This window comes from Podarcis bocagei (genome assembly GCF_964188305.1).
Source record: "Podarcis bocagei genome assembly, chromosome: 8".
Lineage (NCBI taxonomy): Eukaryota > Metazoa > Chordata > Lepidosauria > Squamata > Lacertidae > Podarcis > Podarcis bocagei.
In genome coordinates, this window is record NC_138133.1 from 52,733,251 (window position 1) to 52,760,368 (window position 27,118).

Consider the following 27,118-nt stretch of genomic DNA (forward strand, 5'->3'; position numbering starts at 1 on the left):
GGTGATATGATAGTTATGTTCAAATCTATAAAAGGATGTCATATAGAGGAGGGAGAAAGGTTGTTTTCTGCTGCTCCAGAGAAGCGGACACGGAGCAATGGATCCAAACTACAAGAAAGAAGATTCCACCTAAACATTTGGAAGAACTTCCTGACAGTAAGAGCTGTTCGACAGTGGAATTTGCTGCCAAGGAGTGTGGTGGAGTCTCCTACTTTGGAGGTCTTTAAGCAGAGGCTTGACAACCATATGTCAGGAGTGCTCTGATGGTGTTTCCTGCCTGGCAGGGGGTTGTACTCGATGGCCCTTGTGGTCTATTCCAACTCTATGATTCTATGATATATACCTTAAGCCAGCCCAGGCAAAACACACACACCGCCTGTGATAGGTCGCCTTAATGCTGCAATTAGCGAATCACAACACTGGCCCTATCTCAGCATGGATTGGCTGCCTGCCAGCTACTAACAGTGTTATTGGAGGGTTTTAGAATCCTCTCTGTCTTTTGTTATGCAGATGAAGCTCCAAAGCTCTGTGGGCCTGAAGGACTCGGCCTGCATTGCATGCGTACAGCCTGGCTTTGGTCTTCAATTCCTGCATACATAAACAAATAAGATGATTTACTCGTTTCATAAATTCTGTTTCACTCTCTATTTGCACTGAACTAAGACTGCATTTATCCAGACTTCCCACTTACTTGGTTGGTCTAGGTACTATATATGTGTGGGCATGTGCAAAGCCTTAACAAACCATGACCATATTTTTAAATTAAAAACTCTGAGGTGAGGCCTCAGAGGTACAGACCTCTGAATCTCTGGAAAGAATCCAGAAGGTGGAACCCTGGTCATTTATTTATGAATGGATGGCAACCATAGTTGGAATGGATGGTGACCTACCATTGCAGTAAACCTATGTTCAGTGATACTGAACATAGAACTTCCCCACTTGGAGTTTAATCATGACCCAGCCAACATCCCATGTACAAACTAACACCCAATGTGCTCAGAGGATCCCACCACCTCTTACACAATCATATTTGCTCAAGGTAGTGGTACACCATCAGTGCAGGCAAGTGGCTACCATGTCATGTGTGCCTTAACCTGCATGTCAGAAAATCCTGCAGATCAGAACTCCTATCTACTAGCAGTAACAGAAAAGGGTGTCATCAAATTGTCACTTTACTAGATAAGGCTATTAGAATTACTAGATGTTATCAAAACTGTATCCCTGGCTTTTAGATATAGCTAATTAAGGAAAGATTTAAAAGATGGACAAGAAAGAAACAAGGGAGGATCCCAAAAGACTGCAGGCCTATAAAGTTTATTACAGTAATGGTTTAAATTTATAACTGATTTAATTAATGATGATATGAATGGTTGACATACAGGATATAGTAATAAGGACAGGTGAATTTTAGCATAAATCCTTTATTAACATCATGAATGGCATGCAATGTAGAGTAGCCTCATTAGAAATACCAGTGCTCTGTACTGACATAACTTCAGGGTAAAATACCAAAGTATGTAATTTACCACACTGTTTACTGCTTTAAAATGCCCCCTGTGACAACTCCAAAAATGTGAAAAGCCATTGTGTTGCAAGTCGAGACCCCGAGACCACCCCCTCGTTGATGAATAAGACATAAGGACACAGATATTAGGTTAATGTTATTGGGCAAATTTAGGCTACAACTTTATTGGCTACAGAATGTGAGCAGTATTGGCTTAGGCACTGGAATTGACCAGACTATATCTGACTCCTGCCTGTCATGCAGGGAGTCCAGTAAGGGTCAACCACCTGTAGGAGGAGCCCCGTTGATGCAAACCGACTCAAGCTCCCCTGGGTTCCCGACGGGGTCGTGGCATGGCCCTAGCCCCGCCCCGGGCTTTGGACCAGATCCAAACCCCCGGATTCCTTTAACGGAATACCCTTAAGCTTGGAGGGGCAGGTGATGGCCATACCTCCCCTCCCCCATCATAAGATCAACCAATGCTGCAGCAGAAAGCTGAGAAAAGAGTCCGCAGAGTGAAGCCAAGGAACTGTGCAAAGAGATCGAGGAAGTGAGCCAAGAGGAAGCTCTCCGGCTCGCACCTCAGTTTAAATGGGGCCTGGCCGCACCCCTCCCAGCCAGCAGATTGGCTGGCTGGTGAATGACGTGGCTGGGAACCTCCAGGTGACGCGGGACTTCGTTCCTCATCCCTGTACGGGAGTGGGTGGCCACCTGGTCCACCACAACTCCTCCCCACTGGGAAGTGGAGCGGATTTGCCAAACTGTAATAACCCAGCTCAGAATGTGACATTTTCCAGCTTGTAATGTTCACTTGGGGGGGACTATGTTTCAAGATTCCTTGTGCTTTGAGGGCTGAAGACTGAATTCCTCCAGTGAGACCATACAGGCTGAGGGACACCCCATCATTTCCCCATTGATTATCAGGAGTGTGAAATGGAACTGGGGTGTTTTTTTTGGGGGGGACACCTCCAAATCAAGCTAGGAAAGTTCACTCAATGCTACTTGGGGTACTTGTCTGATCTCATAGCCACATTCAACACATCAGCTGCCCTCACAGTTGGCACCATTGCTGGAATGCTTTAAGGCAGCGATAACTGCCTCCTCCCAATTCACCTCTCACTAGAGATGGGGGATAAATTTGATTCAGTTGACATTTAAAGGCGAACCTACCAAATTAGCATTTTCCAAAGAATACATAAACACAGCCATCCTTGAAATTTGCAGTTCTGTGAACTATGCAATGCTGTTCCACAGTTAAACAATGTGTACAAAAATTCATATACTGGGGTAAAGTGTCCATAAAATTGCACTGATTAGGGAAAACAGCATAGCAAAAAACGCATTAGAATAGGGAAATTGCTTTACAAAAATGTGTATATTAGACAAAAATATATTTAGGAGAAATTCATAAACAACACTCGTGAATATTTCATAAACAACACTCGTGAATATTTATGAGGACTTTTTTAAAAAAACAAACTGATGTGGAAATGTAGAGAACTGAGATTAAGATTATAAAAATAATAGAGAGAAATAAAAATTGACAGATCCACTCATCTCCACCTCCCACTTCTCAGGTGGCGAATGGGGTTTGGTATTTCATGTCACCAGTTGCTTGGCCCAAATAGGTGGCATTCAAAATAAGCACTTGTCTTTCCCTGAACCACAGCAACATGATCCAGTGGTGAAACCTCCAAAATTAGGCAAGTATCTTGGCTCAGCTCTTGCCAGTGCCTGCTTAAACCATTTTCCTTTAGGCAAGCCTATCGAGGTATGTAGATGTTGATGTGTCTGAATATTTTTACTGTTGATTTCAATAATTTTAAAATGTTTTTAATTGTTATTGATAATTTAAATATTTCTTGTAAACTGTTTAGAGGTTTTATTACAATCAAGTGGTAAAGAAATAAATAATAAAATCATGCACCCATTTCCTAAAACCACCACCTGAGGGGAAGGAGTTCAGTTTTTGTTTCTACCTAACATGCTAATTTTGTATGTACAGAACATTCCCACCCCCACCCCCATAGGGAATTTTGAATCATTTAATCCTCCCCAACTACCTGCAATCTGAAGTGGTAGAGTTCGGAAAAATATATATCACTCGATTCCACTGAATGGGCAAGCTGGCCTTGTCTCATAACCATGATGGTCCCTCGCATATTAATATGATATAATGCAGATTAATGAAGAATGATACCAGCACGTATTTAATCCCCTGTGCTATGAACCCAGGCACCAGTTGTCTCAGATAAAATATTCCCCCGAAGGGTGATCTATGCCCTAAAGTCTATGGAGTATGGCCAGATGTTCATTCTACTGCTGCAAGACTATTGGCATCCTTCGTCATGACTGATAGTGCTGTTGGCCTGCTGCCTCACTCCTTCTATTTAGTTGATTGTAGAAAGGGTGATAGGCAGCTGCTACTCTTCACCATGGGATCAGCATTGTGGGCCTTCATAGGCTTCAATCCTGTCATTACTCACTTGCCATGAATATGTTCATCATTATCATAATACCCTTGTAGAAAGGTGGCTCTACACAAAACACGAATATCCTTACCACAAATAGTATAAGCAAACATTTGAAACAACTTAGTTATTGATAAGAAACCCCTGCAAGGTTTGGCCAATACACTCTGAAATGATGAAATCCTGGTGAGATCTTCACACTTTTCACACCCTGCATAGGCATTCATTCCTCTCCTATTTCATGAGGGGAGAACCTGGACACTTATGCTAGTTCCACTGCCTTCCAACACATTCCTGTTACTTGGTCCCACCACTGTCCACTCATTGGGGGCTCTGATCACAGAGGGAGTCTCCTTGGTAGAGCAGGCTTGCTGCGTACTTTGATTTGCAGCAGTGGGGTGGGGTAGGGTGGTACTGGAAAAGCCAATCTGGTGCTCCCACCACCCTGACCTTTCTCCACATTATCCTGGTTTACGGTGGTAATGCTGCTGTAAGTAGGCCAGGTCTGTGGCACTACTCCTTCCCCTCCTACTCCCCCCACTGGAGATATTTCTCCCCACTAACTTCTGCTGGGCATCTTTAATAATAAAATAACAACAATCAGAGAGAATTTAAAGTGGCATCCACCAGAAGAGGAGTAGTCCAGCCCATCTGGTTAACAGAACTGGAGTGTGTGTACAGTTTAATGCTCAGCTGCCTACTTACAAAACTGCCTACTTACAATAACAGAGGACAGGTCAAGAAAACATGAGAGGTCAACTTCAAACCCAGCTCAAGACATACACTGAAACTATCTGGGCTAGAACTTGAAGGTTAAATAAATTCCTTCTCCCCCAGCCAGTGCTACCTAAAGCAGAGGCAGATTTAGGGCAGCAAAACCAATTTCCACACACAGAGTACAGGGGTCAAGGGAGAGCCTGCCTGCCTCCTTCTCAAAGTCTTGTAAGCGCTTGCCCAGCTTTGGCAATCTGGAAGGCCACAGATTGACCAACCTGGACCTCTGTGAAGTTTTCCTCATACAAGAACCTCTTGATAGGTTACAATATTTTTCTGGTGAACCTTAGAAAGCCTAGAGGCACTTAAAAACAACAACAACTTGAATTACTGTGAACACACCATCTGTCCTGGCTATGTTTGTAAGAGATGCAATAAATGTGGGATATAACAGCACTTCTTGTGACAAAGCTGAAGCTTCGTGAATCTTACCTGAGCTCCTGTGCTATCGAATCCACGTGTGCTGTTGGTAAAAGAAGGGAAGACTGCATCAGTTTACATTTAAACTTCTGTGCACCTGCCTATTTCTGATGAGAGATGAGAACCTGGGAGAACACAGGTGACTCTTTATTTCTCCCTAACCACAGGATTATTGCTGCTCATGGCAACTGCTAAAGTTGATGTTCAATTCCCATGGTTACTTATCTGTTAAAAAACAAAAACCCAAAACAACTCAGCACACAAGGAAGATGATCTTCAGCAGGGAAAAAAAAAAGCCACTGTACCTTTCCTTCTTCTTTTTTAATTGGATGTGCAGTGAGAACATTTTCTTTTCCTAAGTGATAATTTGATTTGGGAATGAGGAAAGCTGGTGTTTACAAATACCTGCCCACACAAGGCTATGCAGCATATTGAAACAGCCAACAGGTGGTTCTAAAGATTACTCATGTTGCACAGGCAACATCCGTTGTCCCACTTCTGGGGAAATCCTGTTGCTCTATTAAGCCTGTGTGTGCAAGAGAGAGGCATTTTAAGCCCTAAATATGTTTAACTAGCTTGCTAAATGAGAGAGATCACCTTTTAAATGTTTAAAGAAAGTATGGCAGTGCATTAACTCTGATTAGAAACTGCTAAATGAAACCCAGCCAGTTAGTCAGTAGCTCCCTGCAGACTTGATCTAATGGAGGCTCACTACAATGTTCAGATATGCAGCAGTAACTTCATTATGCTGTTGCAATTACTCACTTCATTTGGGGATTGATCCTGATCTCACTGAACTATATAGAAATGCTGCCAGGGGAAGGCAGGGTGGGCTCTTAAAATAATGTCTATCTATCTTTCTATCTATATCTTGCCCTCACCATTTCGGGCTTTTGTTATTGAAAGGCCCATGGATATTTTTTTTTTTTTATGACAGTGAAGGGAGATTGGGTGATTTAAATCCCTTATTCCCTTGCAGTTGAATATATACAACATCTGAATGCTTTTGGCTGGTGGCAGGAGGAGTAATAGGAGTAAAAGCAACAGATTCAATAATCTCTGAAAAACAGCCATCTGCAAAGCAGCTCTGTGCTAAAACAAATTTTGAACAGTTATGTATTTCAGGAGGAAAGTTTTTGATCCTTCAGGGTGTGTCAAAATCTTGGCTCACCTTTAACTATGATACATTTATTTTGAAACATCTCAGAGATAGATTATTTCAGTTTTGTAATTTAGGAAGATAGCAATCTATACACTGAATCAGACCACTGGCACATCTAACTCACTATTATCTATGCTAGAAGCTGCTCCCCAGGGTATCAGACAGAAGTCTTTCCCAGAAACACCTGGAGATCCAGGGACTGATCCTGGGACCTTCTGTTTGCAAAGCATCTGCTCTACCACTGAACTGCAGTTCTTTCCCTATTTGAATAAAGACTTCCAGCTATCCTTTGGTGCAGTGAGTAATCAGCCAATAATTTTTTTTAAAAAAAAATAGAATTGCTGAATACATTGTATTAGCCACAGAAAAATAGCCCAAATTAAGGATCCCATCACTATAACCATCTGCAAGCCACTTTGCTACAAGCAGCTTCTGTGTATCTTGGGTAACATTTAAATGACCCAATCTTGTGAGCAGAATTACAGCTTCCAGCCATGGAGTTGGCACCCCACTAGGTGTGGGGTGCTGAGACCCACATGATCAGCTCCCTCCCAGCAATATGGGTACAATGTGGACACCTCAGTTCACAAGGTTGGGTCATTAAAATCTGACCCCCTCTATGTGACACCCACACATATGTAAGGTCCCACAAATGCAGTAAGGAATGTTTCCCTACACCCCTCCCCCACATTTATTTATTTTTTACAATATCATGATTGTGATTCACAACCCAACAGTAAGCTAGAAGGAAAGCAGTATGGGCTGAGTTGCTCCAGCTATAGCATGCCTGCCTTCACTGTAGGATTTGGTATAATGGGTAATGAGAAACAAAATTTGTACATGGTAATTAGCGCTGTATATAAATTAGTACATCATCCACATATAGGTTGTGATCATCCCTTGTGTAAGGATTACTGTACAGAGTGAAATGAACACTTGCTTTGTGATTATCTATTCATTACTTCCTATGTGGCAAGTGCTTTCCATATAAGAATGTGTGAAGTAGTTCTAAACAGTCTTAAATGGTCAAAGTGTTTCTCTTTGTTTGCCCAAAACGTTATGAGGAGTCATGGCTAGTTGGAATGTGGGCAAATCATAGCATTTAACAGCCCAGGCACCCCTTCTAGAGAAGCACAGACAACTTTACTATAGATATTGTCAGCCTACTGAGATAACTTTTACCTATAGTTACCTTCGTAGGGGATAGTTTCAGCTGCCAGGGCTCCCTTGAAGCTGTTATGGTCCTGTTTTGCCTGCTCTCTGTATAACAGTGTTTGCCCCAATGGGACTTTGTCTACCCTGACCTAACTTGGCCTGATGTGACTTGATTTGCCTATCTTGACCTAACCTTGCTTACTTGACCTCCTCTTGCTTACTGTGACCAGACTTGACTTGACCTTCCATGTGACCCTCAAGTGTCCATGGAACAAGACAACAATGGGCTGTGCATTGCAGTCTACATAGATCGCTGGTTTTAACCTCTCCTGGTCCCCCACATAACTACACAGATAACAAGGATGCCTGTGAGATCAGATCTGGCTCTGCTATCTGAGTAGCTGGCTTCCCATTCTCTTCCAGCTCTGTACTGCTCATAGGGCATTTCCGCAAGTAGTGGTTGAATCATTTTTTGCTACTATTTGCTTAGGATGTACACTTGATTTAAAAATGGACTCATCTATACTGCATTTGCAACATTCATACAGGGCATAAGTAAATAGATACTTCAAAGGCACTTTAGAGAGTCATGTGTAAAAACACCCTTAGGGCATATGTGGTTAATTAATTGCACTGGCAAATTAGACTTGTTAGCATTACATCTAGTCATTTAAGTTTAGCTACAACTTCATAAGTAAAATCTGCTTCAACTGGAGGTAAAATATCTCTATTTTATTTTACATATGCCCATTTCCCACTCACAATCAAGGGTCACAAAAAGCATTACCAATTATAATAAAAAGTTATTTTCCTTAAGGGGTTGTATGACTAGTCGATCATGTTTTCCAGATGTTTAGGTCATTAAGGGGCCTTTTAATCTCAATATTACATTGCCATCTGTTCTTTACCCAATGAGAGAAAAACCGAAAGTTTAACTTTTTTATCGTACATTTGAACAGATAAATACAAAAACATTAGGGACATTGCAGTGTTTTGGGATGGAAGCAGATCCAACTTTATATTGCTAAGTTTTTTTGTTTTTGTTTTTCAACTTGCCAATAGCAGATTTGATTCAACAAGAAGCAGACAAAACAGTAAAATGTATTCCCATGGTTTACCACAGTTTACATATAATTGGAAGAGGATCATTCTCGTTTGGGAGACAATACCTATTAAAATCACCGTCTGCATGTTCAAGGCCATTCTGCATCAACCTATCCAACAGCATTAGTTGTATTTTTAGATTATCTCTGTGAAATGATTGCACATTTGTGAGATTTTCTTTCCATCTCCACTCTCCCACACATCTAAATAACATTTCACTTCCTAATCTCTGCAGTTTGTGTCCTGGCTTGATTTAAAATGAGCCCTCAGGAAGGTGTAGACTCGCTGATGACACATTTGGGACCATGTGCAGAAATTTACATTTCATGGTGTGATGGGCACAGGGTCGTAGAAGGGGTCTTCTAACTCACCCTTGGTTCCTCTTGAACGTGTGCGTAGCTTTTTATCTTCACCATCTGCATCCATCTGTAACAGTAACAGAAAGTCTATTCACCATTGGAGGCGGTGGTGGGAGAATCGTTAACATGTCTTTACAAAGTTTCTATAGGCCAAGAACTTATTAATCTTGTCACTCAGATAAAATGCCATCTGTGAATAACTTTTAAGCATAGTTCAGAAGATATTTGTAATGGAAAAATATTTAATTAAGCAAATGCTAATTATTCCTTTTGGGCGAGTGCCAATGTCTGCAAGCGATCAAGATTTATGTTCTGATCCCAATGAGGTTAAATAACTGCTGAGGATGGGATCATGAGAACATATGAAGAGCCCTGCTGGATCAGAGTAAAGATCCACTAATTCAGCATCCTTTTTCTCACATGCTTCTGTTGATGCCCTGTAGCAACTGATATTTGGTTGCATACTTCCCTGGAAGATGAAGGCTCCAATTAGTTATCAAAGCCAATGAGAAATTTGTCAGTCTAAGAATTTGTCAATCGCCTTTTAAAACCACACAAGCACCACACTGAATAACACTGAATTCAATGTATTAATTCTTAGGCATGGGCTCCACAGAGAAGTCTGTCCTGAATCTACTGCCATTCATATTCAGTAACAATAAATACTAGTGTCATGAAAGATGGAGGGGGAATCTCTTTGTTCACTTCCTACATATTGCATACATATACAAATTGTATGCATCTATCATGGTTTCCTCATTCATCTTCCTTCACAACTAAAAAAATCCAAATGCTTTAGCCTTGCCTCCTATGGAAGATATTCCTACCCCTTGATCATTTTTATTTCAGTTGCCATGGGGTCATACTAGTAATAAAAGTGGATTTGGAGCATCAACACATTGGTTCAATGGGAGTGCCAAGTGCTAGTAAGCTAGGAATGGCATTACTAGAAATGCAGCATGTTTTTTTCTATGGTCTATGCACAAGGTTCTAACAAAGCATGGAATCTGGTGGAGACATAGCATGAAGTTGGTCAGTGAAGCTATAAATAACTTATTGATGTAACTTCAAAGAGTCATTTTAGCCACCACTTAGGATGGATGAATCGCTCCATTTTGGTTTTTCTGTTTCTAATTTTTCTCATCATAATATAAAGGTAAAGGTAAAGGTAAAGGTACCCCTGCCCATACGGGCCAGTCTTGACAGACTCTAGGGTTGTGCGCTCATCTCACTCTATAGGCCGGGAGCCAGCACTGTCCGCAGACACTTCCGGGTCACGTGGCCAGTGTGACGAAGCTGCTCTGGCGAGCCAGAGCCGCACACGGAAACGCCGTTTACCTTCCCGCTAGTAAGCGGTCCCTATTTATCTACTTGCACCCGGGGGTGCTTTCGAACTGCTAGGTTGGCAGGCGCTGGGACCGAGCAACGGGAGCGCACTCTGCCGCGGGGATTCGAACCGCCGACCGTGCGATCGGCAAGTCCTAGGCGCTGAGATTTTACCCACAGCGCCACCCGCGTCCCTCATTATAATATAGTTATCAATAATTCCACATCTCTCTCTGTGTGTGTTCCTATTTCAGTATTTTAGTGAAAATTTCTCCAGATTCACACATTTTTGCAAGAATTCTCCCCCAATATAATGCGATTTTATCTATTATTTTCACTAATACATATGTTATTAGACTCCCCCCCAGACACATATGCACATATTTGGCTACATATTATTTGGCTAGAGAACTGCATCACAAAATTCAGAAAAGTGTGAATTTTGAAGGATAGATGCTCTTTGTATCCAATTTTGTTGCATGAAGTGCAAATTAGGGAGTTTTGCATTAAAATGTATGCCAAACATCTTGAGAACATCCCATATCTAGGCTAAAGTCCCCACAATCCAGAGCAGCTGGCTTCCAGAAATGCCCTTTGCCTCCAAAGATGCCTTGGAGTGTTCAGCTGTTACCTAACTTAACTGTAAGCTTTCCCACACCTCCCTGCCAACTATGTGACTAATGCAACCATGTAACCAAATAAACCCCTAAATACCACCACCTCCAAATCCAGTACAGAGTAGGTGGGGGTGGGGGTGAAACACTGCTTGAACAATGTACAGTCAGGTTTAAAAAAATCCTAGGACTCAGCTACATTTGTAAATATAAAGTGCTTTATATGCGTGCTATACAGTCATACCTCGGGTTAAATATGCTTCAGGTTGAGCGCTTTCGGGTTGCGCTCCATGGTGACCCAGAAGTAATAGAATGAGTTACTTCCGGGTTTCGCCGCTCGCGCATGCGCAGACGGTCAAAATGACGTCACGCGCATGCACAGAAGCGGCGAATCGCGACCTGCGCAAATGGGGATCCGGAATGGATCCCGTTCGTATCCAGAGGTACGACTGTATATAACACTGTGGCACCAGATGGCGCTGTGGAGTCCCAGCTTTTGCCAATGGGATTTCCCTGCAGGAAGTTTACAACGCATTTAACTGAATTGCTTTTGTGATGTGTGTAGATCCAGCCCTGGACAGCCCTGAAGCAACTGGTGAGCTTATAATGGAATAGAGAGTGGGCTGGTTGCATGCAAGAAAACAGTCATAATTGTATTGTATTATACGAAAATCTTAATTAATCATCATCATCATCATCATTTATTTCTACCCCGCCCATCTGGCTGGGTTTCCCCAGCCATTCTGAGTGGCTTTCAACAAAAGATTAAAAATACATTAAAACATCAGTCATTAAAAACTTCCCTAAACAGGGCTGCCTTCAGATGTCTTCTAAATGTCATATAGTTGTTTATTTCTTTGACATCTGATGGGAGAGTGTTCCACAGGGTGGGCGCCACTACCGAGAAGGCCCTCTGCCTGGTTCCTTGTAACTTTGCTTTTTGTAGTGAGGGAACCGCTGGAAGGCCCTCGGAGCTGGACTTCAGTGTCCAGATTAAAAAAGAAAAGAAAACAGCCAAGTAGGACCTTAGGGGACATAGTCACAGAATAGAAAGCCTGTGACCACACGCTAGATACCAGTGTCAATGTGTGTGCATTTGCAGACAGAGCAGCTTGGTCCCCTCACCCACATCCTGGGCTGGCCACAACAATGCTCCCAGATGCTTTATGCAGCTGGCAGGAACAGAATTGGCTACTCTAGATTAATCTTTTGTTCTAAAGATCCAACTGCAGAAAACAAAGAGCCACAAACAGCTATTTTGCTCCAGATCATAACACAGTTACACAGCCCACTAAGGGATATTTCACATTGTTGAATGACCTCCCATCATATGTCAAGGAGATAAGGAACTACACAACTTTCAGAAGGCATCTGAAGGCAGCCCTATATCAGGAAGTTTTTAATATTTGACCTTTTATTATGTTTTTGTATATGTTGGAAGTTGCCCAGAATAGCTTGGGCAACCCAGCCAAATTGGCAGGGTATTACTACTACAACAACTACTACTACTACTATTGTAGTGGCATCACTACCTCTGATTGCTGTGAAGGAGTCTGGGTTTTGGAAAGAAAAAGTTGGGACAGAAAGATAATTGAAAGTTCTTCAATGATCAAGAGCTAAATATGCCAGCCAGATCCTTAGTCTGTCAAGTGGCTGAGCTAATGGACTGGAATGGCTGGTGTATGTTTTTCTCAAAAACCCAGGAAGCAGCTGGATCCTCCTTGAGTGTTCCTAAGGGGAAAGGTGACACCTCTCTCCCTGCTTCAGCCAAGGATGATGTAATCTCAATCTCTGTGTGAAGAAAAGAAGCATGTTTTCCTACATTTATATCCTGCCAAGGGAGCCAAGGAAGTATACATTTGGTTCCCAGGCACTGACCAGATCCAGGTCTACCTTATGTCAGCAAGCTGGTGTCCTCATGTGCCTTAAGACAAACTGAAACAGGTGGAAAGATAGTTTTGAGCACTAGAAAGCACTTGGAGGGCTGCCTCTTTGGGGATTTGATATGGAGCAATGAATTTCTTCTTTGTAGGATTGCTATGCTTTCTGCTTCCACTCAGCTAGTATATATGTAATAAACTCAATATTTCTACAATTCTACACCATGTTTTTCAGTGATCTCACAAAAACCAAAGTGAGTAGTTTCACTGTAACTTCTCCCTACAATCTTATATGGAAGGTGTACAACAATATTATGAAGTAGCTACACATGGAACGTGTGCAAATGAGGATAACCAAGATGATCATGAGTCTGGAAACCAAGTCTTATGAGAAACAGTTAAGGAAGTTGGGAATGTTTAGCCTGGAAAAGAGGAGACTGAGAGGAGATATGATAGCCATTTTCAAATATCTAAAGGGCTGTTACATGCAAGATGGAATGAGCTTGTTTTCTCCTGTCCTGGGGGGTAGGCTTTGAACCAATGCCTTCAAGTTACAAGAAAGATTCTGAGTAAACATCAGGAAAAACTTTCAGACAGTAAGAGCTGTTCAACAGTGGAACGGAAGGTGGTAGAATCTCCTTCACTTGATAATAATAATAATAAACTTTTATTTGTATCCCGCCCTCCCTGGCCGAAACCGGGCTCAGGGCGGCTTGAGGTTTTTAAACAGAGATGGGGTTCTTTAGCTGAGATTCCTGCATTGTAGGAGGTTGGACTGGATGGCCCACAGGATCCCATATATTGGCAGCATATGATAGCATGAACAACCAATGAAGTACAGTGTCCAAATGTTTCTTTCCATGACATTAGCATGACTGTATTCCAGTAAGGTCAACCAACATTTGGGCCCACTCAGTGTGGTGGGTGGTCACTGGATATACAGATTATATGAGAATTGGAAAGTCTGCTAGAGAAGAGGAGAAGTTAGGTTTTCGACATATTGACATGGATATCCAGGTGGAAATAACAGCTAGGGAGTTGAAGATGCAGGAGTGTCTATTGGAGGCAAAGTTCTGGGTTAAAGAGTAAGGTCAAGTGTCATCAGCATATTCATGGGACAGTGGGTCAGGAATAGATAGTGTGTGCTGAAAAAGAAGCAGAACCCAGGAATGGGTCTGTGAGGGATCCCAAGGGAACAAGTCCCTCTGATACATGAACCCAATACTAATGAGTTGAGCAGTAGTCTGGTAAAATAAGGCCGTACTATTTATTTATTTTAAAAAATCTGATTCTAGGCATATGATGAAACAACTGCACAATGACCTCACAATTTGTTCAGAAGACAAAACCTCTGAGAACCTTTTAGTGATCAAAGGGATCCAGACTGAAGCTGCTCCTACACTGGGTCTCTTCTATGTCACTGCAGTAATATGTAGCACGGTTCATCGTGTGGTTTCACATTGCATGGATGTGCCATATGGCGAGGGTGATGTGTACAGTAGGCCTCAAATTTCAATCACTCACCTCATCATCTAAAAACAGTTGGGTAAACGATAATCTCTGCAAATGCAAATTTATCTAAATTATACTGTTAGCATGTGCACCAGTTTTTCACATTTACCCAGCAGCTTCTCTGCATCATTTCTATTTGTGTAGAAAAGCAGTGGCTGTCTGAAGTGCAAACGGGGCTTCTAAGTATCTGCTGAACATGGATATGGATGGAGTTTGCTCATGACATTTGTTCCCTGTTTACTAAACTGCTTTTTGTTTAGTGAATGTATTTTCCTCCATCATATACAGAAGGATACAACTACATAATGTTGAGATTTATGGTTAAAGTCCGCATGAAACAAGGGGATACATTCCTCTTCAAGATTGTGAGGAAGAATAAAGGGGGCCAAGTTAACTAGCTGAAGATGAAACAACATTTGTATGCCTCTCTATTTTTCCCCTGCTAATTATTACAGAGGGCTACATGAGACACAGAACATATGGTACATGACATATGACCCAAATAGCTCTTTACAGGAATAAACAAGCAGTCAAATGCTTGAACAGATTTTTGAAAATGTTATGCAAATACTTGAATAACTCTGTTGCTGCTGTGTTTGTCTCATGCAATCAGAAACTAGAAATATACTATACTATATTTGCAATTTCCAGAAACTGAATGTCATATTTTCATCTGCTTGATTTATAGCTAATGGTTCGCAACACAGCGATTAAAAATAAGGTGTCTGTTTGATCAGAAATGAAAACTTGCCCATGGTTGCTTGTTGCCATTCAAGCCTAATACAGGATTGGTTGCAATGTGACTGCAATGGTAATGGGGAAACGTAGCTCTGTTCTCTGATGCTGAGTAGTGATTGAAGGCACTGACCTGCCATAGACTTATAATAGGGGAGCAGGTGTGGCAATGATGGACTTTAATTTCCTTTAATAAACCTTTTATGTGCCACACTTTTACTGCCATTCTATGCTCTCCAAGGTCCTGCACATAATAGGTTCATTACTTTTGATTACTATAGTCTATTGAGACAAACAACTCCAGAACACACTATATATTATGTTCAGTTAAACCAATACAGACTATTTATCCAATGTGCATTATTTCACCTGCAACTCTGCTGACAAAATTAACAGCCGCTCCTGTAAGCTAAAACTGTTTAAAACCACTGGTACTCCTTTGTCATCATTTCATAATAAATACCGCACCAATCACTACATTTCTCTTTTAACTGTGTAACCAAAAAAAGGGGGGCTGCCTCTTTTTAAGCAGCAGTTACTTGGGGTTTTATTTTGTCATGAATATTTAAAAACCACACAATGGATGAAAACCAGCAGCCAAATCAATATAGGTGATTCTTTCTATTGATTTTCTTTCTTTAGGAAAATCATTTGAATTTATGACAGATGTTTAAACAGATTAAGATTAAACTGGCTAAGGCCTGTTTAGTATGATGAGCATAGCACTGTAAACCCATCATCATGGGCTGAGGGCGTCTGTTGCATATAAAACAGTCCACTCACACACAACTAAAAAAAAGAGGGGGGAGCTTTATTTCTCAGGAAACTGGGTGTAATCCACATAGTACAACAACTGTGCAGTTTTCATTCATTTAAGTGGGTCTTTTGCAGGGCTGTCAAATGAACTTGAGGGATTATTCTTGCTGCCTATGATAGAGACTGGTGCAATCTTATACTTGGTCTCCTCAGAAATTAGTCCCCTGGAGTTCAATGGGACTTACTTCCAGGGAAATGTCTACAGAACTGAAGCCTAAATTTCCTTCATATGACCTAACTTCAGTTACCTTACATTACCATACACCTTCCTAAAAAGGAAGTTGTGAAATAAGCCACACTTCCAGGTAGGGCGGTTAGAATGTGGGTGGCACAACAACTTTTCATCATCAACTCTGGGAAGAATCTTTTATTTTTATGTTCAAAGGATATATCACTTTGCGTTTAATTCAAGGAAGACTGGTTAACATCAGTAGCAATAAATATGGCATAGCTAGATGTCATCATGACCCAACAGCCCAATGCTCTGCTATAACCAGCATCCTCTCACAATCCATGACAATTAATAGATGAATATTTCGTCCCATCGCTTTAATTCTTAATTCTACATATTTGCAGAACATGTACTACTAGTACGTAGAAAAGAATCAATTTACCATGACTCTTTGGGTGAACTTTATGTAGTACTGAAATTATTGGAATAAAGAGTAGTCAGCCTCTCACAATATGCTTATGCTACAGGATATTTTCCCAAATAAGGCCCATGTTTCATTGCACCTAATTTATGCTGCAGTGCCTGGACCATTTGTTGTGGCCTCAGTGGGACTACTATGGAACTTCACTGAGGTGGACATCCCTTAAATAGCATGGACAGGAGAAGACAATCATGCATGTGTTCAGTCAACACATGGGAGGGTCAATGAGACAACCATCTCCTCTTTGCAGACCTCCTTTATTATTCCAGTTTAAACCAGGAACTGTTTCTTTGCTTACTGCATCAAGGAACAGATTTAGGCCTAGTTTTCTAGCCTAGTCATCTTCTCAAATGTACTTTTCTATATGCAGGTATGAGTTTCTTCATGCATGTTTGTATGTATTGTATGGAGGCACTGAGGTGAGCTCTATCTCCAGTTTGAAGTGGTACAGTCCAAGTTTACCAGCTTTGCAAGAACTTTGAGCAAATGCTGCAGTGATGCAGCCGTCTCCATAATGGTCAAAATGCCACACTGGTAAGTTGTCCAGAATCCCATCTACTATTTCTTCCATTGCTCCCTGGAGTGGTACATGGCACCACAAAAGTGACCAAATGAATACCCTTCAAGTGTGGAGGAGAAAGTGGGATCATCCCCAATTGCCAAGCCCCACATCACCAACTTGCATGCCAGCTGTCCCCATATGCTCATCAAATGTAAGAAAGATTCTTGCTGCTCCCCCCAATAGTCCTTGGCTCACTGTGTCTGGGCTCGCAAAGCAGGTTGAAAACTTCTATTCAGGTGGTGGAGGTGAAGTAAGTTCAGTAAGATATGTCATGCGCACCACAAATTTAAAGTGTTCTGTGCTAAATTCAGAATAGGAAAAAACAACTCTCTCCAGTAGAAATAGAAGAATTAGAAGAAATAGAAGAAAGTAATATATTTCACTAACATTGTGCAGAAAAAAGAAGACAAAAATCCAAGCTTACATGGCTCCTGGACAGGGCCGTCTTTACCTGGGGGTGCAAGAGGTGCGGGGCACTCGGGCACCGAATTCTGGAGGTGCCAGGCACCCACTGCTGAAGCTGCCTAAGCTCTTAACTATCTACCTGTTATGAAATAATAATTTTGATCAAGCTAGAAAAATAAAATACATATATACAGTGGTACCTCAGGTTAAGAACTTAATTCATTCTGGAGGTCCTTTCTTAACCTGAAACTGTTCTTAACATGAGGTGCCACTTTAGCTAATGGGGCCTCCTGCTGCTGCTGCGCCACCAGAACGATTTCTGTTCTCATCCTGAAGCAAAGTTCTTAACCCGAGGTAATATTTCTGGGTTACGGGAGTCTGTAACCTGAAGCGTCTGTAACCTGAAACGTCTGTAACCCGAGGTACCACTGTACGTAGGTATTACTGAAATGTATACCTACCATTTCACTAAAGGACTTTTGACTTTGTGCGCTCATTTTCCAAAGACACACCGTGCCAGCGGCGGCACTTGTCATTCACAATGGGGCACTGGGCAGATCTTTGCACTTTGACAGTGCATATGCTAAAGACCCCACTGCTCCTGGAGGAGTAGCCAAGTTAGTCTGTTGCATCAAAAACAAGGAGTCAGATTTATTGTCGCATTGTTTTCTGCAGAAGAGCTACTTCATCAGATACATGTTGTTTTTACTTTTACAGTACAGTCTCCACCTATTAGAAGAAGCTTTTCTGTTCATTAGAAAAACAAACCTAAAATTTGATGAATACCACTGCAGGGGAAAATGTTTTATTTTATTGTTGAGGTTTAAGAGATATAACATCACTAGAGTTTATATATTAATATGAATGTTAATTATTTTTATGTAGAGTTTACAACATTATTCCCAATTTCTAAGTAAAGGCTGCCATATTAAGAATACTTACTGGGATGCGTATTTTGCAAACAGACATAAAATATATATTATGATTTAATCAAGACTTCCTCTAAGTATGTGTTCACACAATGGAGCATTAGAGTTCATTTGACACTAATGATTTTCATTTTAATAAGACCTTCAAAGAGCTTTTATATTCGCTGATGACAGGTAGTGTTTTATGACGTCTTAAAATAAAAATATTATGCTTTGCCCTGAGTTTCTGGGAAGAGCCTTCATATCATTTTGGAGTGAAATGCAAAAAGATTATGTACAGTTAAGGTCCCCCCCCCAAAAAAGGTGTGCATTGTGGTTCTCCCATAAAAATCTATTTAAAAATGTCCATCTTTTCTTAATGGACAATATCACACACACACACACACACACACACACACACACACACAGAGAGAGAGAGAGAGAGAGAGAGAGAGAGAGAGAGAGAGAGAGAGAGAGAATACAAATGGATCTGCCTTGCCGACAGCAGTTTCAGCCGATTATCACTGGATAGGCACAATTTTGGTACCAGTGAACTTTATACAGTAGTTCTAATAGCTTGAACCTAATATGACCTGTCTGCTTGTCTTAATTTTAGCCTACATAATCAAGGATGCAGTTCTGTAGTATGTCCAACTAAAGTCAATGGAACTTCTAAGTAGACATGTAAATAATTGCATCGCAAAACACAAATGTTTGTGCTGTGTTGGAGCTCTTAGTGGGTGATCCCAGTGTAATTTTAAAAATAAAATAAAGACAGTCATAATCTGACCTAGTTTGGATTGAAGATCATAACATAGGCATAGGAGTCCAACCCTTAGCCAAAACTACAACACCAGTCTAGATTTTTTGAGAAGCTACAGAAGGGGAAACTTGCAAGCTAAACTTTCATCAGAAGCTCTAAATGCACAACTCCTACTTAACATGCAGTATGGCCCTTGTATAACTAAGAGCCTCCACACTACATGTTAATTTATTTTATATGTATAAAGCTAGCTACTAAAAAAGTCCTCTGCTTTTCCTCAGCAGTGAAGTGCTTTCCTGAGTAAAGTGGCCTTCTATCACTTTCAGAATATATCCAGAAATGGTCTGCATACATATGAAGATCTATTGATGCCTTACTTCTAGATTACTCAACACTTGGGACAAAGTTCCTTCAGCATGTGCTTCTCACATAATGCCTCTGGGAGCAGCTCCCATGTTTTATATGATCATGGCAGTCTTAAGAAAAGAGTTGCTACTACCTCACAAGGTGTTGGAGCCAGATACATGGAGATCATAGTTCATGTCTTCAGTTCCTTATGTCATCCCAGCCCACTCCTGAGTCTACAGGTACCCAGTTGCAGCCTTAGAAACCATCACCCAGAAGATGCTAGTTGTATGAGCCAACACTCAATAACTCATAGGCCAACTACATAAAATATTAAAATGCAATCCTAATAATGTCTTACACAGAAGTAAATTTCATTCATATCACTGGAGCTTAGTATCGGATAAATGTGTGTGTTTATAATATTGCAGTTTAAATGTGTGACTGTATTTGTGCACCTTACTCCCTTTTTTAAAAAATAATAATCACAAAAAATATCAAGGGAATGTGTTAAACCAGATCAGGATCCAGATCAGGATGATTAACCCTTTCCCATACCCTTTCCCACTGAAAATCAGCTCAATTGAAGCACCATTTGTATTCATATCATTTCCCCTTCCTTGGCAAATAGCAGCTGAAGGGAGAAATGCTATGGGAGAAAAAGTTGGTTCTTATGTTGTACCATGACCATGATCCGGACTGGAGCCATCACTTTTTTAGATATTAAAAATGATATTCAAGTATGATTACATATTTAGTGTGTCATCTAGTTTGGCCATCAGTCCAATGCCCCCATTGAAAAGGTTTGGGTTTGAGCTAACATGTGGTGACGCAAACATTTTATCTGTGGTGGTTAATGTGATGGCTCATTCACCTCAGCAAAAAAGAGATGAAGAGAAATAATTAAAAAGAAGAGACTAAGTTTCAACTGGTACCACTGAAAGGATGATTTATTAGTATTTGTAAATTGATTGGGGTATTCAGATAAAAACTGTTCAGGAGCGCTGCAAATCACTAATATGTGAAATATAAACATTACAATGAATTCAAAATGCTGAAGCAAATCAATAAATGACCCCATGCTTGCAAGTCACCACTTGATACTACAGCCTGTGAGTGATCAAAACCTTTTTGGACTTTGAAAGAAAGTCGTAGAGCTGGGTAGTAGCTACCAAGCACAACTCGTTAGATTGAAAAGAGGGTAGTCCAAAAGCTAAGTCCTAAATGTTTATTATGTGTCCAGGGCAAGATCATGTGGTGCTGGAAATGGAGAAAAGTTCTGCTGCCAGGGATCAGGTTGTAAATCGGCATAAAATTTACTGGGTTATTATGAATAACAATGGTCACTTGTATATGTATGTCTTGGTTACAAGCAAGATGTCAATTCACTTGCAATTTATACAATGTAGATCAAAAGGAAATTGTTGCCTAGAGGGAAGACTGAAGCCAAATCAACAAAATTGCATATGGAATCTTTACATCTATTTAAAATAGGATGAATATTATTGCTTGGATAGGAGACTAAAGTCAAATCAACAAAATTGTATATGAATTCTTTTAATCCATTTAAAGTAGGAGAAATATTATACTTCAAACACACATCCCACTCTCTTAGTAGAAATTATACATTGTTATCTACAGTGCAAAGGAAGTTGTTGAACAATGCAGACTATTGCTTCAAAAAAGGTCTATTTTTTTAGCACTTGCCAAGAAACAATCTTAAGTATTCTTCTCTCCCCGCCCCTCCGTCATGAATTCTTTAGTCATGTTTCATCCCCCCCCCCTTCAGCACGTATAAAATGTAAAAATGGGATTGAAGGATCTTTTCAGCGAGGTGTAGCTTTTTGGATTTTGATAACTTCTTTTTCAAACACAGTATTTTCCATTTCAACATTATTGCTGGTGCTTCCCCAAAACGAAAAATGAATGGTGCAAATTTGACTGCTTCAGCTGTGGTACTATCCTCCCAAACTAAAATAAATAAGTCCAAACACTAAATCTAAATCTGAAAACAGATTCAATTTGAGACTACATACCGTGTAATCCATTCTAGGACACCATGATTACTGATGGCCAAATGCTATGTATATTTTTGAAGGAGTATTTTTCAAAGGGGGTCTAATATTTGAAAATGCATAACGGCGGAATAAACGTTAGACCAGAGACAAGCTTGGATGGTTCTGTAATGAGGATGATTTATTTTGATTCTCACTTCTGATTTCAGAGTTGTCACTGCTGTTGTGTTCCTCATCCATGCAACTTTGCACAACTGGCAGTGCTGAATATAAACCAAAGCCATATGTTTATGTCCTTTTGCCAAACGATTACAGCAAATAGTTCTATTATTCCCTTAGGTAACTAATGTGTGCCAAGGATTTCTATTAGTCTGCTTTACCAAGGCATCAGAGGGTAAAGTCGCAGCTTTATGAAATGAGGGGGCAGGTGCCAGCTTTATATTTTCAGAACAAATATGTAAAAAAAATATTATACCACATAAAAGATTGGGCAGCACAAGCCGAAACAGAATCTTAATTTTTAAAAAATAAATAAATAAATATCTGTAGGATTTCTTTTACAATGAAATGTGTTTTTTGAATAGCCTATGACAGAAAACCATTTAAAATATAAATAACAAACTATGTTTACGTGCAGTCAAGCACATGATGTGCACTGCAAACATTAAACATGTTAAACACATGCAAAACATGTGTGACTTGCAAACATGCAACATTTGGTGCATGTTTTGTGCTGTATTATTATTTTTAAATTCTTATAATGAAAATGGTACATATGAAAATATATTTTCAATTCTGATGTGTACATGCAGCTCTGAAAATGTTGTTGCTGCTTGCTCATTTCAGAATGAGAAAGCATCAGAAGCGTCGGTCTGTTGTAGTGAGAAGATGCTACATGGCCCTATCAAGTTTTGTTAAGATTTTAAATGAAGCCAAAGTTTGGAAGTCATAATGAGATTTCCAAATGGAACAGCAGCTCAACAAATGAAATCACATACTTTCCACTCAAAACTAAACACTGAATGCATTCTCCCACCTTTGCTTGCTTCGGAGCAAAATTATGTGCAAATTCCAAATGACCAAATCCGTCTCTCGGACCAAAATGTCTTGTTTGACTTAACAGATAATCCAAAAATTCATTCTCTGTAAGAAAGAATGCAAAATGAATGAGCAAAATCACAGACCAAGCAGGAGGAACGTGTGCTAAATTTCTACTCCCCTCCTGTCCTGCTATCAGTGTACATGTGAAGAGTCTGCCCTGTGCTTTTCAGTGGGTAAACTTCCATTACTTTGAAAAGAATTATAAGTGCACCTACACAAAATTCAATCCTCCTCTTGAAATAGTTTTATATTTTGAGGATTTGATGCTAACATTTGAGCACACATGGTAGATGTGAGCATTATAAATTTAAGTTATGGAGAATTAAATTGTTCTGTTTAAAACTAAGAAGGAAATCCATGCTACTTAACTGATACCTACATTATTTATTTGGAAATAAGATGCATAGATTTTACAAAAGAGTACATAATTTTACATAAGAGAGCCAGAGGAGAGGGGAGGCTAGAAGAGGAACTGACGCTGGAAGAATGGCAGACACAACTGATGACTATATGGAGTTGGCTGAAATGACTGGCAGAATTTGGGACCTGGGAGAAGAGACAGTGGAAGAGGACTGGAAAAAGTTTAAAGATTACTTACAAAAACGCTACAAGTTGTATGAATGTTAAGAAAATGCTCGATAGAAAATAACATGGCATCAGTAATTTAGTTGAAGGATAAATGAGAATAAGTGATGTTTAAGAAAAAGATGAAATTTGAAGTGATATTATGTTTAAACCAAGCAGTTAAGTATTTGATAAAAATATTCAAAGTTTGAGGCATAATATTTGAGAATTACAAAATAAGAATTGAAACAAGGGAACAAATTGCTGTTTATAACATAATTATGGAGAACGCAGGAAAGGGAGATGTGAGGAAGTCCAAAAGTTATGAAAATATGATTTACGGATAGTTGTTTTTGTTGTATCTTTTTGATTCTATGTTTATCTTTTTGTTCACCTCTGTTTTCTTTTGTTTGCTATTTCTTGGTGATGGTATTTTATATGTTTGGTGATTCTTTGTTTAAAACTTGTAATAAATATCTTATAAAAAAAATAAATAGAAGAGGAACTGATGCTGCTGGAATCAACTCCCATCAGTCCCAGCTACCGGGACCAAGGATGATGGGAGCTGTAGCAAAGCAACGTCTGGGGGGCAATGGGTTGTCCACTCCTGTGCTAGAGGGTTAGACTTGAAAGACATTCTGTGACGACTCATTTAACAAATACTGGTCTTTCTTTCTTTTTGCTGTATATTGCAATGGTTGGATGAAACGACCTTGGATAAGGGATACTTATACAGTAGCCCAATGTTACTGTCCAGTGCTCCATCTCCATAGAATTAAAACTTAAACCGTTCTTTAGCGGTTCTATCGCTGTGCAGAGTAGAACCTGTTTGAGAAAGGTAGGGGGCACCAATGAGTCTTTATAGGCAACGACAGCTGTAAAGCAGGGCTTAATAATTTGTGCAATGGCTCAGTGTTAGAGCTTAAACAAGGAGGAAGTGCATTATGTAGGAATAAATAGAAATATCCTGAGCAGGCGCAGAGTGCATTTCCTTCATCACTGAATTAATGACAAGGAGTCTGCACATATCAGAGCTAATAGGTAAGAATGTCCAAATCATAGCTCAAGGTAGACTTGAGACCCAACGTGACTTTTTCTAGAAATTAAATGCTCATGTTACAAAGGGCACACCGATATAATGATGATGATTAAATGTACCACCATCAATATATGCAGCATTTTACAGAGTAGCAACATAGTGTTAGGCAAACACAAGGAGTTAACAGTCTAAAATTCCACACAAAGTCAGCTATAGAAGAAAGGAAGGAAGATGATGCTTACGCTAGAAAAGAGAATAATATGCTGAAGGAGCATATCTAAGGGGGGAAATAAGGCTTTCTTGGTTAGAGATCTAGGACCAGCAAGTATGCCTCACCCCAAGGAATGAGGTCAGGTTTTAGTCAAGTTAGCATAAGTCAGTATTTATGTCACTACATCTTAAGTTGATTCATGGGATTGTTTTGGTTATCATATTAAATCAATGTCTGGTTTAACTATTTGCAACATTCAGTCCCCCATCTTTTACATAAGCTTTATATAATGATTCATTACTGGAAGACCACCAGCTAGATGGCTTTAAAAGGGGGTTAGATAAATTAAAGGTCGATAAGGTTATCAATGACTATTAGTCATGGTTCTCTCCAGTATCATGGGTAATATGCCTCTGAGTACCAGATGCTGGGATTCACAAGTGCTCTTGTGCTCTTGTCCTCCTTGTCGGCTTCCCTTAGGCATCTGGCTGGCCACTGTGAGAACAGAATGCTGGACTGTGTAGATTTTGAGTATGATGCAGCAGGGCTTGTCTTATGTTCTTATTTTCTGACAATGCACTACACCAGATAAAATGAAGCTCACTTGGTACATTAAAGTTGTCATGTAAATTAAAGAAGCCAGAAGTGCTAATGTTAATCCCTCAAGATATACAAGCTACATTAACACTTAAGGAATCAAATTGAATAATTTGCATTTGCGTATCTACCTGCAGCACCAATGCTAACCTGAGAGTTTTTGATACTGAGTAGTTTGCTTACTGTTCTCTAAATAAGAAGACAGCAGCAGAAGATGAGTGCTCAGAAATTACTCTGAATCTAGTTCTTTGAGAAAGTTCACATTAGTGTCAATTTGTTCTCTTATTATTGACAGCTTAAAAAAAGTTATTTAGTAATGCCAAATTTTGGGTACCATCACTAGTCCTGGAACTATTATTATTATTATTATTATTATTATTATTATTATTATTATTATTATTATTATTATTAGTTCAACTGGACATGACAGGACCATTTCAACTGTGCAAGAAAAGTTCTTGATGGACTGTGATTAATTTGTCTTGTTTTCAGAAATGGAAATGCCTGTGTCCTGGCTGCTTCAGATCAATTCTGCCTGTCCCCCACAGAATACAATAACACCTCTTTCTTTTCAATTTCCTAGATTGAATATAGTCTATTATCTGTCCTTTTGACATGGTAGCTTAGAACATTTTCAGAAGTCTTCTGGAAATAATACTCTAGAACTTAACAATTAGGGTGGTTTCCAACAAATTGTACTCAGTGTAGACCTACTGAAATTAGTGGACTTGGGTAAGTCCGTTGCAGCCAGTGCAGTTCACCGTAAAGATCTGCACTTTAACATTTATGCACAAATTTATCATGGTATGAGTTTACTTTTTTGTAGTTTGACAAGTTTGATACAATCATATTTATAAATTATATTTCAGCCACTGAAATAAAAAATTCTACTTTTCTGAGATATTACACATAGACACACACACAAAGACACAATTTTGGCATGGTTCTCACTGCTCCTAGGCTTCTAATTCCTCACATGTCAAACAAAGAAAAGTTTAGCAAGTACACACAGCACTGAGTGAATATTACAGCTAAGAGGAGGGAAATGATCCAACTAACTAAAAGGATGTTAATCTTATAATAGACATGCTACTCAAAAAAATAGGTTGTGTGCCCTGATAAGATTTTAATTTACTAATCTTGTTCTGTACAAGAGCCACTTTGCACCTGCCTCTGTCCTTTTGTTTGCAACACATTATCCTAAAACAAAGGATCCCTGAATGAAGCCCTTTCTATATCTTTAAATTTAGCAGCCTTTTCTCCCTCTCTAATGCTCCATCAGGTTATATATTTATTAGTGATACATTTTCCACTTATTTTCTCAAAGATTGCCAATAAAGCACTAAATCACATAAGGGAGTAGCTGTAAACCCTTGGAGTTCCCCAATGTCAAACTCATTAGCATCCGAATAACCACACAGCAGCACATCATCTGCACAATTGTAAATTTTACTACTTTTAAATAGCATTTCTCAAAAGGCTCATTTTCAACTTTCTTCAGTGGTTGGCTCTCAGGGGGCAAGGCGCTTCCTGACGCTCACAGCTTCAACTCAACAACCGGGCCGTTTACTGTCAGAAGCGTCAGTCCTCTGCCCTAACCCCATCTGCTGTCTCTTGCATCCTAAGGGACCGAGAGTTAAGACAGCACAGCTGAGATCCACTTAGGAAAGTGCACAGAGGGCAGGGGCGGGTGGAACTTTGCAGACTGACTACAAAGTGCAATAGATTTCTGACTGAGGCAGCGATGCTGCAAAAATGGCTCTGGAAAGTATCACGAAGCTGTAGGGATTTCCTAACCCCTTGACATTAGACAACATGATGAGCTGGGTTTCATCTTGATTGAAGGCCTCAGTCATTTCAAAGAGACTCCAGTATTTTGCTCTTGATGATGGACCAGTGCAGCCCGCAAGACTTACGGATAAAAGAAAAACCACCTCTTTGATGGAAGATTAGCTTTTGAAATGATATTTGATGTATTTGTTAGCTATTTTCACATCCTTCACATATTTAGGCTATGCGTGTGCGAGCCTCAAAAGATGGCAATTGTTTTGAAATGTAGGAAGACGTGTTGTACCAAGTCAGATACCTTGTCCACCTTAGTTTAATATTGTCTGAATAATGTC

General features: G+C 40.0%; 1 protein-coding gene across 12 annotated transcripts in view; it reads right to left on the minus strand.

Annotated features, from left to right (window-relative positions):
* Positions 1 to 27,118, minus strand: part of ST18 (ST18 C2H2C-type zinc finger transcription factor) — a 214,091-nt gene that overhangs the window by 69,395 nt on the left and 117,578 nt on the right. For 7 of the 12 annotated variants that reach the window (XR_014010624.1, XR_014010625.1, XR_014010626.1 and 4 more), the window contains 3 exons: positions 22,520 to 22,626; positions 8,962 to 9,016; positions 5,182 to 5,212 (listed from right to left, as the gene is read on the minus strand). Coding sequence is in view for 9 of the 12 variants with exons in the window: in XM_081204413.1 (XP_081060539.1) it covers positions 5,182 to 5,212; positions 8,962 to 9,016; positions 22,520 to 22,626 (193 nt within the window). In the remaining 3 variants the exon portion in view is untranslated. The remainder of the gene's footprint in view (positions 1 to 5,181; positions 5,213 to 8,961; positions 9,017 to 22,519; positions 22,627 to 27,118) is intronic. The other 5 variants (XM_081204411.1, XM_081204410.1, XM_081204412.1 and 2 more) reach the window with 1 other exon arrangement.